This window comes from Phalacrocorax carbo, chromosome 1, assembly GCF_963921805.1.
Source record: "Phalacrocorax carbo chromosome 1, bPhaCar2.1, whole genome shotgun sequence".
NCBI classification, from domain to species: Eukaryota; Metazoa; Chordata; class Aves; order Suliformes; family Phalacrocoracidae; genus Phalacrocorax; species Phalacrocorax carbo.
Genome location: NC_087513.1, coordinates 191012111 through 191030537, shown reverse-complemented (window position 1 = coordinate 191030537; position 18427 = coordinate 191012111). Strand labels below are relative to the sequence as shown.

The 18427-nt window shown below is 43.4% G+C and overlaps 1 protein-coding gene across 4 annotated transcripts in view; it reads right to left on the bottom strand.

Annotated features, from left to right (window-relative positions):
* SMAD9 (SMAD family member 9) overlaps positions 1 to 18427 on the bottom strand; it is a 43703-nt gene that overhangs the window by 14356 nt on the left and 10920 nt on the right. For 3 of the 4 annotated variants that reach the window (XM_064440974.1, XM_064440977.1, XM_064440975.1), the window contains exons 2-5: positions 13866 to 14497; positions 7110 to 7367; positions 4115 to 4252; positions 2059 to 2280 (exon numbers count right to left, since the gene is read on the bottom strand). In XM_064440974.1, coding sequence (XP_064297044.1) covers positions 2059 to 2280; positions 4115 to 4252; positions 7110 to 7367; positions 13866 to 14277 — 1030 coding nt within the window. In that variant the 5' untranslated portion in view covers positions 14278 to 14497. The remainder of the gene's footprint in view (positions 1 to 2058; positions 2281 to 4114; positions 4253 to 7109; positions 7368 to 13865; positions 14498 to 18427) is intronic. The other variant, XM_064440976.1, reaches the window with a different exon arrangement.

Genomic DNA, 18427 nt, shown 5'->3' with positions numbered 1-18427 from the left:
AATGAAATGTCAGTGTGTATTTCCATTCTTCTGGTATTCATTTGCCAGAGACAAGCACCCTCAAGGAAGCCAAGCAGCTGAATACGTATTTGTAGAAGACCAAATCAAGGGTACATATGTTCTAGTGGGTTTTCATTGCGCGCTGCAGAAACTGGAAATTCAGCAGTCTCCAAACATCCACATCTTCTTGACACACTGATCAGAAGTCCTCTTTTTGTCCTTGAAGTCTGACTGCTGAAACAGGTCCAATTGCTAGTAGATGTTGCATTGTGTTCTGGATTGTTTTTAGCTTTGATGTGGTATTTCCAGGAAACGGTTTCACGCTGATACACTAGATGACAATTCAATCACATATCCTTATCCTACTGAGCTAATCTTGTTTACTCATTCTTTTTTCTCCCCTTTTAACATGTGACACTTGTATCCATTTCAGTAGCTTTCATCTGTCCAGCATGCCTTTGAACTGCACACTTTTGGAGCTGCTCTGTGCTCTTCTGCAGGCCTGTACTGGTGCCACTTCAATTTCATTTGAACATGTTTTTTTAAGATTTGCATAACCAGGGAAGAGCAGTAAAATTAAGCATCTCTGATATATGAAGCTCCTCTCTGGGCAATCTGCTCCCTTCCCTTGGGCAGATTCCTAGTGTTAAGATTTTAAAGTCAATGAAGACAGATCTTCAAATTTGAATGGATGAGGACAATTAGCATTTACCTCGTTTTCTTCCTGTTCTGTCTCTTCCTCTTTTGGGGCAGAAAGTTACAGGATGTAACATCCTCAAATGACAGCTTTAGCTGGGATCTTTTGTCATTCTTCTTTTAGGGCAGGGCTCAGCTTTGATCTACAGCCCTCTGACAGCTTATGCTGATAGAGCAGCTTTGCTTTATTTCCTGAGTAAGTCAGAACTAGATGTACAACTCACTTCCAACTCACAACAAACTACAATGACAAACACTTGTAGCATCACACTGGCTTCACACAGTGCCTCTGCAACACAAGCACTTTCCCTTTGGGAGAAAAGTGCAAAGGCTAAGTACAACTCCTGCACTAGCCTTCAGGTTCACTGTTTTTTGTAAAACTGTGTCACATTTATACCTGAGCTTCCTCATATTCAGTCATTCAACACTAGACTATCAAGAGCCAATTAAAATACTGCTCTAGGCCTGGGAAATGAGGTGAGGTTGACAAGATAATAGGAGTGGAACAATTAGAGTTAATTAGCCCAGTGGGAAATCCATTCCCAGGCAGCTACTGGTGAGAGGCTGAGTTGGCAAGATAATAAGTCTAGACTGGATATACCAGAACAGGCAAACCTTCATCTGCACAGAGAAGTGGCCAGTACAGGGCTTCTGACTCACTGTCACAAACAACAGTAAGTTCTGGGAGAACATCAGGCACTACGCAGCCCTAGTAAGCTGGGATGGAGTGTGTGCGGCCACGCATGTCCAGGTGTGGTCTTCTCGTACCTGTCACCAGCAGCATATGCTCATGTGTGCACAGGGTGTATGTACACCAGCACTGAAGCATACAAGGCGAACTGCTGATGGGAGAACCCAAGACTTAGTTTTACTGGTGAGAAGCTGACAAGGAAGGGAATCACACTAGTAGGAGGGAAAAATCTACAAAGGCAACTCTGGTAGAGTTCCTCAGCTAAATAACTCAACTACTAAGTGTTTCATCCATCTCCCTTTGTTATTTGGTGGTAGGAGAACCATCCCTGAGGCACCAGCAATTATCCTTTTAGTGGCATTTCAATGGCAATATTCCCAGTTGCCAGAAGCTCTAATAAATAAAATGAAAATACATACTGCTAAATTAGAACACACAACTATAAACAACATTTTTCTCTTTGCTGGCCAAGTAAATAGCTGTTGTAAGGAGCTACTCTGCTGATTGTTATCCAGTCAGAAAAGAATCAGCTGCTTTCCTTCTATTTCAGAAGTAATCTCAGAGCTTTCGTTTTAAGACAAGCACATCTGACAGGTCAGCTAGGTTTGTTAATGCAGTGCACAGTTCTTTCAAGCTCTGAATATTCCCAGTGAGAAGGGATTTCCTCTTACCTTTTCCTATGTGTCTCCTGGTGTTTTCTATAGTAGAGTTGCGGTTTACGTTTGAGAGCAGTCCTAGGCAGAACCTGTTTTTGTTGTTTGAGGGATCTGTAAATCCATCTATAAGGATACTTCGAGAGGAAGCCTGGAAAGTCTCCCCTACCCTATTGTTGAGTTCATAGTAGGCAACAGAGCACCAATGTTGAGGTTCCTCATAGCAAACAGGCCGAAAGTCTGTAGGAAATAAAATTAATCATCTGCTTAAGTCTCAGTAATATATTTTAAACAATTATTCTCTGTTTTCTTTCCTCCCTCCCTCCCATTCCCACCCCACTGGCGCTTCATCTAAACAGTCACTTATGTCAGGCTTTATCTCAACAGCAGCTTCTGGTTCTTCTTAATTTTATGACTGAATCCCCAAGCATGCAAAGGCCTGGTATACCAGCTTAACTCTAAGCCTCTAAGGAGTCCCACTTGTTCTTAAAAGTGATAACTCCACTGCATTAAATTAAGCACATACTGACATTCCTTGCTGAACCGGGGCCCAGTTTCTACACTGAAAATAGTAAGGGACACATCTGCTCTGCACACCAGCAGGAGCTTGGGATGACAGATGGGCTCAAGGCAAGTCAAAACTGAGCCAAGCCTTCAGCCTAATACCGAACTCTGCAGTTCAGAAGTAATCAATCACTCCCCCCAATTTTTTGCATGCTTTGGGGCTTTCCGCTTCCAAGTGGGACCGTAAGCAGAAATGCCAGCAAGGTCATTTCATTTGGTTCTACTCCCACCCGGGTTTTCTAACTCAGACACAGAGAAAGACTCAGAAATGTAACAGAATCTCTGAGCCTCATTCGTCCTATGGGAATTAGTGGGGAATCTTATCCTGCCAGCCCCCCACAGGCGGGATAGTGAGACAGGCATGTGAGAGCCCCTGCCCCCAGAGCACCTCTGTGCATAACCTCTAATAAACTTCCAGCTAATATTCACTAGGGCAGTGATCACAGATGGTAAACTCTGGTAAAGAGATTAAAGTATCTCAACAATTTATTTAAAAGTATTCGTGTCTGATCACTAGTTATTATCTAACCATTCTGTGTACCCATCTGTAATTAGCACTATCACCCTTATCTTCCTTCTGCTCCAGTTCTGTGATACATATATGTTCCTCACTGTTTCAGAGGCTGGCATTATTTTTCTAATGTACATGTGTGTGTACAGTGTTCAGTCCTCATGCCATAAAGGACATTTGTTTAGGTGTAAAATATGCTGGGCTAAAAGAACAATGGTGATTTTCCCTTTGCAGTAGCAGGAAGCCAAAGGAAAACCCAGCAGAGGAACTCCATTTTCCCATGCTGATTGGCAGCAATGGGCTTCAAATGGTGGAGGCATCACCTGCTGCTACTAGTCTGGAGGTAGCGGAGACCATGGAGAGGTCATGAAGTTTCTTTGAGGGAAGCGAGGAGGATCCCAGTCCCATCCAGTCTGACCACCCATGCCCTCTCCCACTAAAGCATTCATTTATGGATGCTTATGCATCTATAAATGGATGGATTCTTACGGATGACAAAGAGTTTGGCCTCCTGTAAAATCCTCTTCGTACTTCACTAGAACATGCCCTTTTCTTTTCTAGCCAGCAGGTAATGTAACATTCATACAAAGATGGCAGTAAGAAAGATCCTAACCACAAGGCTTTAAAGTACTTGAAACCCAAAGGTGATAAAGAAATCAGTTCTGATATTGATAGTGCTCCTTTGTGTTATATTGCCTCACCATGCTTTATTTGATATCTTTGTCTTTACAATGCAGATAACAGTGCTTGCTTTCATTAACAGCTTTCTAAACGTAATAGTCCATGGATGCAAATAAGATCTAAACTCTGTAACTTCGCACATAATTTGCTAAATGCTTAAATCAACCCATTCTGCTAGCTAATGGATGGGTCTAGTACACAGCCTTACCATAAAACTGTCTGAAACCTATTATTACAGATCACTGAACCTTATTGTTCAAATAACAATTTTTCTGCTTAACAGTTTTTCTTTGAAGAATAGTACAAATGGTTATTTACTTTCAGCTTCTCCATCGGCAGATTTACCTCCATTGGGCAAAGACAGCACTAGTTGACTTTCAGCTATTGCATCCATTGACCGCCCATTGTGGTTTCCTGGAGGTTCTCTTGCATGGTAAGGCGGGGGTGGAGTTTCCACTATTAGAAAGAAGGAAAGAAAGAAAAGAAAGAAAAGAGACCCAAATCGACACGTTAGTAAATTCTCTCCAGCTGTTCCTGGTGAGTACTTAGCACTTTTTCAGCATGTTTAGCTAGAGAAGGGCTGGAAACAGAGCACAAATCTGTCCCTGGCCTCCCTTCAGTCTCCAGATTAAGACAATTACATGTTCAGGGAGGACAGGAAGGAAGGGCTGTCATGTTGGACATGCTGCACTTGAAAGAGTGAGGGACAATCACAACAGTGTCTCAGGCCTAGACCAGTGTCCAGTCAAGCTCTCTGTTACTATGAGTTGTTACCCTAAGAAAGTAATGCAGTCTGATCCTTCAGTTCCAGACTTCTCTCCAAATCTAAAACTTGAAGAGGATGATTGAAGAGCAGAAGCTAACTTTAATTGATCATCTGGGAAAAAGCTCTCTTTTTTTCACAGGCTATAGAAAAGTCCTATGGAAAGCCTTTATATTCTAAAATCAGACTTGGCAAAACCCTCCAGATTTGTCCTTTTTACCTCTGTCCTACATGGGAGGGCTGGTCCACTTCTGGTTTATTCACTCTCCCATCAAAGAGCAATGGACATGATGAAAAAATATGGAGAACATCTATCAACTCACAACCCGCCCACCTCCTGATCTGTTTCATATATGGCACTGTAAGCTACAAAACAGAAGGAGACTCTAAGGTGGAGATTCGCAAGAAAGACAGGAGGTTTTAGAAAGCCAAAGGGACTTAATTTTTATATAAGAAAATGCCGACATTCACTGCAGAAGCACTAAAAGTATGTAGGTTTATTAATTTGAACAGAAACTCAGTGGGTTTATGCGTGAATTACAGCCATATGCAAGCTTGCAGGACTAAAGGTGTCTTTAAGAAGACCAGGGTTTAACTTGGTTCCAGGTTGAAATTCCTTCTTGTGTTCGGGGTCTGTCGGCTGGCCCTCAAACCTGAGCAACTTCACCCAACATGGATAAATGTGGACTGCCTCATAAGACAATCATTGAACCTTCCAAGTAAATACTTCACAGGAATGTTATTCTATTTAAGCACTCATTGGTCAGGATGTAGGAATTTCATACACTATATGACATTTCTAACACACAGATGACATAACTCTCCCACAGAAAAGGCAACAAGCTGGAACAGAAAAACAAAATCAAGAAAGAGTTGAAGAGAATACAAGTCTCAGAAAGGAATATAATGTGGTTATACAGGTGGTTTTGATGTCTACACCTAAGCTAATCACCATATAAGCTCTCCTTACACTCATTAAAGAAAAACAGGCACTACAGACATGGTGCATCTCAGCTCCTTTAGACATATACCTTAAGATGCAATTAAACTTGTTCCAGGAGTGTATGTTTTTCTCCACTGATTACAGAGAGGGTATAGACAATTGCTCGAGATGCTCAGAAATTTGCATTGTTGACATCTATATTTGCTCACACCAATCCCAGTAGAGGTTCATGATGTTACTCCAGTTTGCTTTAGATAGTCTTACATCCCTGATTGTTACACAGGCAAATTATGCTTATTAGCATGCCGTGTACTGTGATATACTGAAGCTCAGGTTGAGCCACTTCCATTTTTAAGTAGCTTTGCAACATCCCAAGTTCAGCTAAATGCACGAATCAAGAGTCATTACATAGTTGGAATGGGCCTGATTTGCCTGCCAGGACCAGCTCCACTGTATCCAGCTTGGTTACACAGAGGTGAAAGAAAAGATGGAAGAAGTCAAACAAGTCCTACTACTTGTTGAAATGTTTCAATGGTGCTAAATATGATTTAATCTGAAGTATAGATCTAGACAAGAAATAAATGAAGATCCATCCAATGAATGGAGAAGGAAAAACATCACACTGTACTGAAAGTGTTCAGCTTAAAAGGAAGTTCAAATACTACAAATACATTGTAAACATAAACACCCTTCTTGCACTTAAAATCAGAATAGGCATAACATTAAAGACATGGATTTAAATGCTTTGTAGTTGAGACATTAAAACATTAAGCTACACGGTTCTGACATGAATTCATCCTTGTGAAAGAGCTGAGATCATTGAAACTAATTGAGCGTTATAACAAAGTGCGGAAGTGAATCTGAACCATGTTTTGGTATTAAAGCTAGCTCTCAGATGTGTTGCTTGACACCTTCTCGATATATTTAACAGCAAAAGCATAGTAATTCGGTAATTAGAGCAGTACTAAGTAAGGAGTTCACAACACAAGCAATCTGAGTGCCTTAAACCTGCTGACCTCAGAACTGTGGAGCTGAAGAAACACATTCCAAAGTCATAGGAATTTGCCTAGTGGCTTCACCAAGTGTTGGACCAGACTCTTAAACACCTCGATTTCCTGAAGTTTATACAGTCAGTGAGATAACCATACATTAAAAAATATTTCTGTGTACCTATTCCCCCATTTTATCCTGTCTCTCTTGATGGAGTTTCTAAAGGTCCCTACCCTGACTATCTCTATTAGAAGCACCTAATTTAAGTGTTGCAAGTGCTCTTTTCCATGGATTTTATCATAAGCCTGGATGGGCAGCTTTTGGGCCTGACACACCTGCTCATCTCCTCAACTGTCCCCTTGCAGTGATCATGAAATCTCATCCAGGCACTTCTAGGAGTGGGATGACTACAGCTCTTAGTCCCTTTAGCATCCAACATGAGGACTGGGAGATAATACTAAGAGACAGTCACAAGAAATCACATTCCAAATCCGTCTTGTCCAGCATTTCAATCTGTAGCTATAGCCTGGGGGAAGCACACAGAACTGGCACCTGACCCCAAGCCCCAGCAAAAACCTTGACTACCTCAGTCAGCATGTCTGAAAGTTCATTCTTACCTGTGAGCTGATAGGGACTTCCTGGTCCAGAAGAGCTTCCTGGTGAGTTGGGGTAGCTGATGCTGTTAGGCGACTGGGAGAACATGTGGCTGGGTGATGACGGAAAAGGGGTGCATGGAGGATGCTGGAAAGAATCAGGATAGGTGGCATTGTGTGGCATCAGCGGCTCGCTGTGCAGAGAAGTGTTTCGAAACTTGGCGAGGAGGCTGAGGTGAGGGTTAAACTCGCTGTGTCTTGGAACAAGTACAGGAGGTAGGACTGAAAATAAAAACAACAGAAAAAATCTGGTTGAAAATGCACTCTTGAAAGTATATCTCTTTGTAAGTTTAAAAGAGGCATATTCCACGCTGCCCCAGTATTGCTGTCTGTATAGAAGTAATTGAAAGGCAACAAACCTGTCCAAAAACAAGAATCAAAAGCTGATTCTTGGACCTTTTCTTTCCAGATTTGCAGCCAATTGCAGCAATTCCATATGCAAAATACAGACTCATTCCTGAATTGAGCAAGGTACCATAAAATCCACAGGTACAGTATGCACACACATCCCTCTTACAGAAATGCAAGTGGCACATTTCTCCCTCTCAAAATTACCTATTCCTCCCTTCCTGAAAGACTGAACGTATCAGGAGCCTGCTAGATATTATCACCAGGATTTGCCAAAACCACAGCCAGGTTTAAAAACAATTAATAGTGCTCCGCAGTACACTGCATATTTTACTACCAGTGTTTTACAGATGGGCAAAAGGAAGCACAGACCAGAAGCTAGACACCAGATTTAAAAGGTTTTCAGGTACTTGAAAATGCTGCCACCCAGACAGTGGGATTTTTAAAAGGAAATGTAAATGGCAATTCAAATTTTGCAGCAATATTAATTTAGGTCTTGCAATATAGTTAGAAAAGATCTAGCATGAGGAGGCAAATGTCAATGGTTGGTAGTTAAGACATGAAAAACACAGGTCAGAAAACTGAAATCCAAATTAATCTCTGTAAAAATTGGTCTGATAGAAGATATCGCCTTCCTTCTCAAATTCTCTTTACTTACATCTCATACTGTCAGTGCTGTTAATAGCATTGCTGCACTGCCAAACCTAAAGTTGACCCAAATTATTCTGGATTCTGACATATCAGGAATGAGCGCAGAATTAGAGTCAAAACACTTTAGAAAAGCCAACTAGTTGAGTTACCTATGAAGATGCAGCCCCTAAGCTGGAACACAAAGAGGCTTGCATATGGGAGTTCAACTTGAGGCTTTATGTGGGCCTCCCATAGTCGTTGGGGGAGAATGGCACCTACAAAGGGAGATTCATGGACCCCAAGGTTTCTGTATTAGTAACTAGCTCACGTAATGCCTAATTGTCTTAGTTAAGGCCTTAAAAAGAAGTAGAGGGAATGAATCTCCAGTTGCTATCGTACAGATCTAAAAGCCATCAGAGAAGAGAAGGAGGCAATTTGAGTTATTGTGACAAGGATGAATTGTCCCAACATGGGGAACAGTTCAGCAGGCTTGTATTGATTAACCCAGTGTCCAGAGTTCCTCTGGCCTAAAACCCAGGAGCACGTAATCTTTCAGTCTATCCTTACTTGCTTACGGAAACAAATAGCACTGTGTACTCTTGGTTATAAACGCTGACGGGAATATATGGTTTGAACGTGTTTTAACATATTATTTAGGCCCAAAAGCTCTGTCTAGGTAAGGCGAATTCTTTTTAGGTACGTTAGCTAACACCTTTTAATTATAGTGAACTCTCATTTATCCAGCATAATGAAAGAGTGGAATAATTGCTACAAAGCAAACAATATATAGATAATGTAAAATGTGCATGAGAAGAGGCTGTAGGAACACCCTTCCTAGAGTGTACCCTCAGTGCACATCGATTGCTCAGAGAGCTGAGGCAGTTTAAGCAGGAGGAGGAAGACCAGTGCCTGGTACCAATGGCAGATTTACAGCTTCTTGCTTGATGTAGCACTACGCTGCACCCAGGGCAGGGTTAAACCATGGTCCTGCCCACCCAGTGGCATATACCATTTGAGAATTTGCCAGTCACCCATGAACTGAAGAACCGAGCCTGAAAAACATACAAAAGATCGGACTGGTGACAGAGGGTTCACTGTCAAAGTTATCTTCTTACCTGCCTGGAAACACAGGCACTGAGATACCTGTTAAGATACTGTACATAGACCCTTCTCTGGCCCAACACATTTCTAATTAGCTTCTGGCCAGGAGAAGGATGGTGCTCTGAAGATTACTTCCTTTCCTTCTGCCTCTGATATGCCCCTACCCGTGGGATGAAAATTTTGTTGCCACCCTCTTAAATCCCTTGGTAGAGAAAGGTAGTTCTGCTTCTTTACTGCTTCTATAGCTTTTTGGATTTCCTAGACTCCCCAGGTAGGACTCATACAGGCAATACAGATATTCAAAACTAAGATGCACTGCCCAGTCTTCCATGGATATCTTCATAGCCAGTGGAGAGAAACAGACTCTTTTAGTGCTCAGTTCATCTGCTCTGTATTGGGACAAGGCCAGTACCACCACTGCAGATGTGGTTTTGGTGAGCTGGATCTCTCCCATCCCATGCTCCTGTGAGCAGCTCCAGGCTGCTCCATGAAAGTGGTATGATGCTTGCCAAGTTTGCTGCTGCTCAGCCAGACCTAACCAGCAGTCCTAGAAAATGGGGAACTGGTGATCCCTTTGCACCCACCAGAGGTGTTGAGCAAGGGACAGCTGTGCTACAGCAATCCCATGCAGTGTTGGGAGGTTGGCACCTTGCTGTGGGTACCACCACTAAGGAAGTGGCTTTCTTCAGCCCTGTGAGAACTCAGTGCAACTCCTCTAAATGAAAGCTGAGAATCTGGATGTGTGAACAGCACTAGCCAGGAAAAGCCTTTGACTCGCCCTGAATGAGTCAGCAAGAGGAGTTTTCAAGCCTTGACCGCCTTCCCAGCTCTGACCAGGGTACTTCTAATTTCTGCTCTGCTGTACAGTTTTTGCCACCTCACTCAATATTTCCACTGACTGCTCTGTGGCTGCCTAGAGGGCTAAAGCCTCTGTGGTGGTGAGGAATTCAGAGATTTTCTTGTTTGTGGCTAAAAATTCCCCAGAGGGACTTGTTCTCCCTGCTCTTTTGGTAACAGATGTCACTCTCCAGGGCTCAACAGCTCTGAAGGAAGTGTGACCAGAGGCACAAAACTGAATGAGTGCACTGGGACCTGTCTGTCCTCATAATTTACCTGCATGGTCTCCACTCAATTAAGTCCTTTTCTTCTACCTGAGAGCCAGGGGTAGATCCTTCCTCCTATGCATGCCCAAGCGTTGATGATGTTTGTTCAACCAAAGACAAACACAGTTATGCCTGAAGTCCTGCCACTGCCTTTCCCACACTAGGCTTTCTCCTGTCCCCCTTAGCTACAACAGTTCTTGCTGGAAACCTGGCTGTGCCCGGAGCCTGCGACTTCAGGTGCTAGCAAGCAAACTATCTGCCTTGCATTTTAATTCCAGGTACAACATCCACCCTGTGATTTCTCACACATCAGCCCATCTTGGCAGACTTTACTACCTTTGGAGACCTACCCTTTGGTGAGATCCATCTGTTCCCTATGCCCATTCACAAACACCAAATACATGGCCAACAGTGAGATCATCAGGTGATCTTCCACCTGGGAGGCTACCACATCTTAGTCCCATTCGAGCTTGATGAAAGCAATCAGTCTAAGTCAGAAGTTCATCTAGACTCCAGCCGTCTACAGCAATGATGCACTCTAGAATTTGCACTATCTACACATGAATGATATCACATAAAAATAATAGGGCAAATGTTTAGGCAGCTTTTATATTTTTCTGAAACTGCAGCTTCTTCTGACCAGCTCTTTGAGGCAAAACAATGAAGGGGGAAGCAGAGCCTAACCACCATACCTACCTCCTTTAGGGTAGGTGGCCTAACCCCCCTCTGCAGTGCAATGTTGCACAAACAGAGAAAATATATGCCGCTTTTTGTCTAAATGGCACATGCCGATCAGCAGGCATGGAAAGAAATCTTCTAGGGGCAAAGGCAGCAGCAATAAAAGCTATGCATAATCTGTGCAGTATTGGTCAGCATAGACTAGGACACAGCTGGGCAGCCTGAGCACACAGCAGAGGCAATGAAACCCCTGAATCTCAGGCCAGAGCTTAAAGCTGCTCTCTAGTAATAGAGGTCTAGGGATCTGCTGGGCCATTAAAGAAAGGGTGAGGCCCTCCCATCTTTGACACAGCTCATTCATTCTGAATAATGAATGGCTCTGGTCACACAATGGTTGACTCAGCAAGACAGACTGCAGTGATGGAAAGTGAGCCCCAAAAGGATGGACCTTTGTATGAAAATAATACTGACTTGTGGGTTATACAGAAATGCACTGCTGACTAAATTAATGGGTGGATTCTTTAGCTCCAGAGGATGAGATTCAGAGAATCTCACATAAGCCAAAGATCACCAACATCCAAGACACAGAAGATTTCCTGTAGTTTTAAATACTGTTCTTTAAACAGACTGGCACCTAGATCAATCGCTCCCAGCCTTTTCTGTGGTGATCTCACTGCTACCACTTTCTCCGCAAGCTCATTTCTTCTCTTGCCTCACCATCACCTCCTTGCAGCACTGCTTTCTAACTGCCTCTGGCCTGGAGCTACATTCTGCCACTTGCAGTGGTGTAAGTTACCTCTGCAGCCGCTGTGCCAGCACACCTGAGTACGTTGTCCTCCTTGCTGTTCTGCATCTCTAGGAGGGGGCTGACCCACTTGTGAGCTTCAGCTTCTAAGCTGTCCCCATAAGAAGAGCAGTAGGGATGAATAATCTATAAGAACTATTCCTGGGGAGTTGTCTCCCATGGACAACTGGCACAGCGCAGCTTGCATCCTTGCAGCTGTGCTCTCTTTCACCTCCAAAACAAGGTGGTTGTGTCTGAAGTGCTCAGAGTCCCTCCTGTGGGCTAACCCCTGCACCCTGAGAACTGCTAGTCCATGTGAGTTCCCATGTGTCAAAGCTGCGCCCGGGAGCATGCTACCAATTCAGCAATACTCAGACCTGCACCTCGGCCCCATCTCATTTCTAGTAGAGATGTAGTCAGTCTGCTGCAGAGACAAACAATAAAGACATGTTCACAGCCAAAACCTTCTGAGTTTCAGGGTCAGAACAACAAGCTTTGGCAGCCATTTAGCAGCTGCTGGATTATCCCAGTACTAGCGTCTGTTAGCTAGCACTGTACAGATCAGAAGACGGGGGTTGAAAACAGCACTGTGCAGTGCTGTCAGCTACTGCGCTGAGAGGACTCCATTAACTGCACTGGAATTACATCAGAAGAAATGAGAAGACACAAAAGACTGCAGCCTTCAAATAGAAAAATACACAAAATGGGATATTTCATGAACATCTTTTCTTAGATTCTTGAAGAGTTTATTTTAGCAAGGCAGATCAGCTCTTTCCACTGAAAACTGTAGACAACAACCACCACTCACTGCAGCTGTAAAATTTTAGTTTTGCCAATGTTTACAACAGTTCAGATACAACTCCAAAATGACAGCTCTGCTGCAGTGGAAGTTCTATTGAAAAGGGAGCAGCCCCTGTTGTTTAATAAATGTTAAAAAATGCCTTTTCCTTATTTCATCTGTGTGAAAAGAAACATCCCACAGTTCACTTATCCGATCCTGATGTCACCTCAGAGTAAAGTTCATGCCAAGCAAAGAGTAATCACAGAATAATAAGCATACACTTACCAACTGTATCCATTAGTAAATTAAATTACTGTGATTTTTGGCAGCAAGGGAGAGCTAGGTTAGACATTAGAAATAATTTTGAACTGTAAGGATAGCAAAGCAATAGATTCATTTGCCTGGGCAGGCTGTGGATCCTCTATCACATAGGATTTTTAGAGCTCACTAGACAAACATCTGTCAGGAATGTACCTTGTAATTTGTTTTGTTTTGGGAGTAGGAGCAGGGGAGAACAGGATGACTGCTTAAGATCTCTGCCAGCCCTGCTTTCTAAGATCCCTACAGAGGTCAACACTGAACACTATAATTTTTTAACAGCTGTTTAATTGACACAAAGCCCAATTAAATGACCCTTCAGTGAGGTCCTAAGTTTCAGTGCTGACCAAATCCAGTCTAAAGAGGGTCATCAGTGGAAAAATTCAAAGTTTAATGGGAACTTGGGGGATTTATTTCACATAAACTATTCATTCAGGTAAGTAAATCCCACCGAAGGCAAGACACCAGGCATTTTAGGAAGAATCAACTGACCTGACTTCATATTCACAGCAAAATAAGCCATCTTACTGCAACTCTGATTTTTAAAGAGAGAGCTAGTGATACATTTTTCCTGTGGATTAACGAGTTGATTGTTGGTTTTCAGACAATGAGACATAAATCTAGCCAGGGTGGTAAGCCTAGGATGGTGCCTAGACTTCACACAACTGGAGACCAGTTTGCAGAAGGAGGGTTCAGAGGGCAGCCAGCACCCACGTCCACGGAGAGGAAGCTTGCTTTCAGCACCCTGGACAAGATCCGAGCACCCTCAGGGGTCCAGTGGGACACAGACCCCACGGGCGAGGTGCTCCTTACTCCCGGCTGCCAGAGCTGTGATGCCGCTGGGCACAGAAAGACCCATCAAATGGAGTCTGCCTTTTCAGATTTCAAAGCACAACTCAGTAGGGTGCACCAAAACTAGACCTGCCAGTGCAAGAGCTAATAGAGAGATGTGAATCATTTGCAGATGATATAATTACCTGGGGTTTCCACCCGCCGGTAATGGTAGGGGTTAATGCACACTTCTTTCTGTTTTGAGCCAAATGGGAACTCACAACATTCCAGTGGTTTCAACTCATGGTGAGATTGTAAATCAGGCCAGCGCCACACTCTGCAGTATATGACGTGGGGAAGCCCCTTGCGGTGAGACACCTGCAGTCGCCCATCCAAGGAACGTGGGATCGTGACACATTTACTGGGCTGACCTGGGCAGCTCAGAGCCCTTTCCAGTTCTTCCATGGCACCTTTTTTCTTCTTTAACTTCTTCACCAAGGAATCGACAGCTTTTTCTGCCCACTTTTCCTCTTCATCTCCTTGTTTCCAGCCCAGCAGCCTTTTCACTGCAGGGCTGGTGAAGGAGAACAAGGAACTGATAGGGGTGCTGGAGTGCATAAGAAGCGGAGATTACACACAAGCGTCAACGGAAGCGCAAATCACTCTCCTGCCTTGCAAGGCTTGCACACTGTGGAGCTCCCACACTATTGAGATGGACACTTCCTTCAAGGAAAGGTTCTTCCACACATATATTTTTGTAGTCTTAGGCACTGGTTACAAGTAGTCCAATAGGGTGGGTCTCAGAACTTTCCAAACATCAAGAAACTGCTGATGAAGCCTGGAATAACAACACAATACATCGTTAGGCTTCACACACTCTTTTCATTGTTCCTTCAATAAAATCTTTTGGAAGAGAAATGACTCAAAATGTGTGTTTAATTTTCAATGGTTTTCTGTTTGGTTTTTGCTGTTTATTTTGGGTCCAAGCCTTTCCTGCCCGTTACTCTTCACAGTCATTTTAGATTTGGACCTCGGAAAGCATTAAGTGCCGAGTCACTTCAATTTGTGAGTTTAATGCACTAGTCAAATTGTTGCATTAAGTGCCGAGTCACGTCAATTTGTGAGTTTAATGCACTAGTCAAATTGTTGCAGGGTTGGGGTTATATTTACTGCAAAAGAAAATGTACCTCTTTTACTTTTTACACTGGTAGCTGTAGATTCAGCTCAAGCATCTGGTACAAAATTAAATCTGTAATATTAAATTTTATGGAAGTAATGATTAGAATACTTGTCTGACTTCAACACCCTCTCTGCCCCTCCAATCTCACTTGACTGTCAAGAGTTGTAAAATATTAGCTGCAAAATTTATTTAAAATTCAACTACTTACAAATTTCACTTAGTGCCTTTGAAAGATCTATCACTATTCTCTAAGCTTATTTACATTGTCTCACATGCAAGAGAAAACATTGTTTGCCTTTGCCTAGCCAGTCCGCTTCACTCTCTCCAACAATTCAAAGTGTTTTGGATGAAAATCAGACTTTTGGACACAGTTTGTGCTGGATGGATCCTGAGTTATTTCTGCTAGGAGTTGCTACATCTGACAAAGTCCAACAGAAAGAGTTTAGTTCTTGAGCGTTTTTTGTTTTTGTTTTTTTTTTAAATGTCGCTGGAGCCAGTCTAATTTTAGCTGAAAATGACATCTTTCCACTGACTGCGACTCTGAGGAAAAACGACCTTGTATGTCAAGCTATTTGCTGCTTTAAATATACTTCATGGACCCCCTGTGCATACCAAGTCCAAAGGTCTGAACTGTACGGAGGGCACTTAAAGCAGGAGCTGGGACAGTTTCTAAATGGATGCCTCTAGAGAAGCAACTCTGTGACTGCCCTACTCCACCCTTGTGGGAGGATTTTGGTCTTTTTTACCCCTTACCAGTAAAGGCCTGGACGTAGTCCTCAGCACTACTTATATGCAGCCACTGAGGAGACAGAGACATATCACCTGGTGTTGGGAGCAGCAGGGCTTCACAAACCATATTATCCTGCAGTTCCCTTAAATGCACACCTCTTGTAAGAGTTCAAAGGGCACTTGGGGACATCGAGTGCAGGCACAGGTACAACACAGTGAGATAGGAGGCCAATCCGAAAGACTGGTTCCTCGGCATAGTCTGATATGCTCAGCACCACACAGCTCTGGAACATGCTGCAAGGCAAGTACACATGGCCCAGGGCATCAGAGCCTCTTGACAACATGCAGTGTTTGCTGAGGACCAATGACTGCCTAGAGCTGTTTTCCTCCTCGCCCTTCTGTTTTGCTCTCATGTCCATTCCTCTGCCCCACTGTGTTCCCCTTTAAGACACTCAGCGCCCTGACAAATGCAGATATGTGCAAACATGGAGATTTTCCCCTTCTTTCATGAGAGCAGCAACGATGAGGGCAGGGGCTCAAAATCCCAAAAGCCTTCCACAGAGCTGGGGAGATGGAAGCACTTGGCCCCACAGAAGAGAAAGCATAAAAGTGACTCTTTGGTCTGTCACAAGCCCCAGCAGCAGCTGCTGTTCCCCCAGGAGATTCATATTTCAAGCACCAGCGGACAGGAGGCTGCATGAAAATATGAACAGAGGGACTACAAAACTGGAAGGAAGAGCAGGAATTTCTTGCTTCAGGCACCCACCTCAGCAATCAGCTCTGGCTTATGCAATTTCTACATTATCAATCTATGTATATGTCCAGTTGTCCTCAACTGTCAAGAGAGTGTCTTAACAGAGCATGGCAGAAATCCTGTCACTAGGGTCATTCAGCAATCAATGATCGATTCTGCAGAACTGCCCAAACTTGTCCCACCACACAAAGAGAAGTTTCAGGTTCCAGAGTTTTTCCCCACTCTGTATTAGTAAAAATCCAATGACCTGGAGCATTTAACTGCATAGTTACTAATGCCTCTTAGTCAATACCAAAGTCTATTCTAAACACTTAGAGGGTACGTGTGAGAATGAAATAAGTTCAGAATGATTTATCACACAAAAACCCACTCAAGCTGCTTGTAAAACATAATGTGGACAAAATCTAGGCAGGCAGCCTCCAGCCTTTGTGGGAGCAGGCTCAGCCTACAGAGCCCAGCGCCAGCCCCATCTAGGCATCCCGTGCAGTGGAGGTCTGTCTGTCACTGCCATGGTGAGAACCTGGGGAGGATCCACCACCGCATTGCTGGCATTGCTTGGTGGCACCAACCCCATCCTCACACAAGAAAATGAAACAATGGTGGGATCAATGTGGATCAGCCCTGAATGCAGCAGCAGGAAGCAAGGAGAGCCTGGGATGAAAGCCCACAGGACCAGTGGCGGTGTGGAAGTCTCTGCTCCAGGCTGAGAGGGAAAATGGCTCACACTTCTTATCTGAGGGGGTCTCCCAGGCGTTAGTGTGTGTAAACAACTGCTCCTGATAAGTTAATGCAACCTTACAATCATCAGATATGAAAACATACATGTTCACGTAAAAGTATTGTCCCAAGATTTTCTTTTCCATTTTGACCAAGGTTTTAAATAAACACATTAATCTCGTTCAGTCAAATTAAATAACTCAACAGTGACATCAGTATGAGTCTGAGCACTATTGTTGCGAGTGGGAGAGTCGCCAAGACCATGTGTATAAAAGCAAAAGCCGTGCTTTGCAGACCATGTGATGCAGTCTCAGATAAGTACATTGCACAATTTCCTACTGCGCTGCCCCCAGTTTCTTCTAAAATCTTTTTTTTTCCCCAAATTCAATTGACATACAAAATATAAATGGTATTAAATAAACTAAACAGCTTTCAAATAATACTATTATCAGAGCATCCTAGTTTAATGTTATTAAATTACATAATACTGCATATTATTCAGCAGCCTAAGCCATGTGTTGCTAGGCTCGGATACTCCATTATGAAATACCTAGGCAGACATTCTGCTCCAGGGCTGTAACGATAGAGATGTCAATTCACAATTTAATTTTAACAGTCTTTCAGGTCAGTAGTTGCTTAAGCTGTATGCCTTTTGTAACAGGCAACTTGCCCACCCAAATGGAAACTTCCAGCACTGAAACATTTCAAAACTACTTTTGATGTATTTTCTGTGCTGATGATCCATCACATTTCTCAGTGCTCATTGCTTGAGAGTGGCGTGGGGGGAGGGAAGTGTTACAGTTTTGATCCATAACCCCACCACATGTATGAAGCCCTGGGCCATATCATGACGGAAGTTCTGGTATGGTCACCTCTATCTCCCTCAGTGACAATATGATGTACTAACTGCAGTAGGAGTCAGGCATCATTCAGGGTACATCCCTAACATGATTCCCTCCACTGGGACTACAAGGAAGGCTTTGTCTGTCAGGTAAGTGACTGGTCAAGTCCAAATACAGTCAATCTCCCATGCTGTGAATCTTTATTCCATTGACAAGTTTAGCCTAAGATCTGAAGCTTGCTATAGGGGAGAGACAGAAGACATATGGCATGTGAGCATGGACTCACCCTTTCATTTCTGTGATCTGGAGGAACAGGAGAAGGTGGGACTGGAAATGCTTCAGACCAGTTCACTTGCTCCATTATCCCTAGGCATAAGGTGCCTACCTTAGCTGCAGCTACACTAGTGCTGGGGAACATTTCTGAGCATGGAAACTTCATTATCTATAGCACAAATTATCACAGTATCTGGAATGGCTTTGGTCTGTGCCAGCAGCACTCTCCCAAATAACTCTTGTGCATGGTTCAGGAGTTAGCAGGGACCAGGG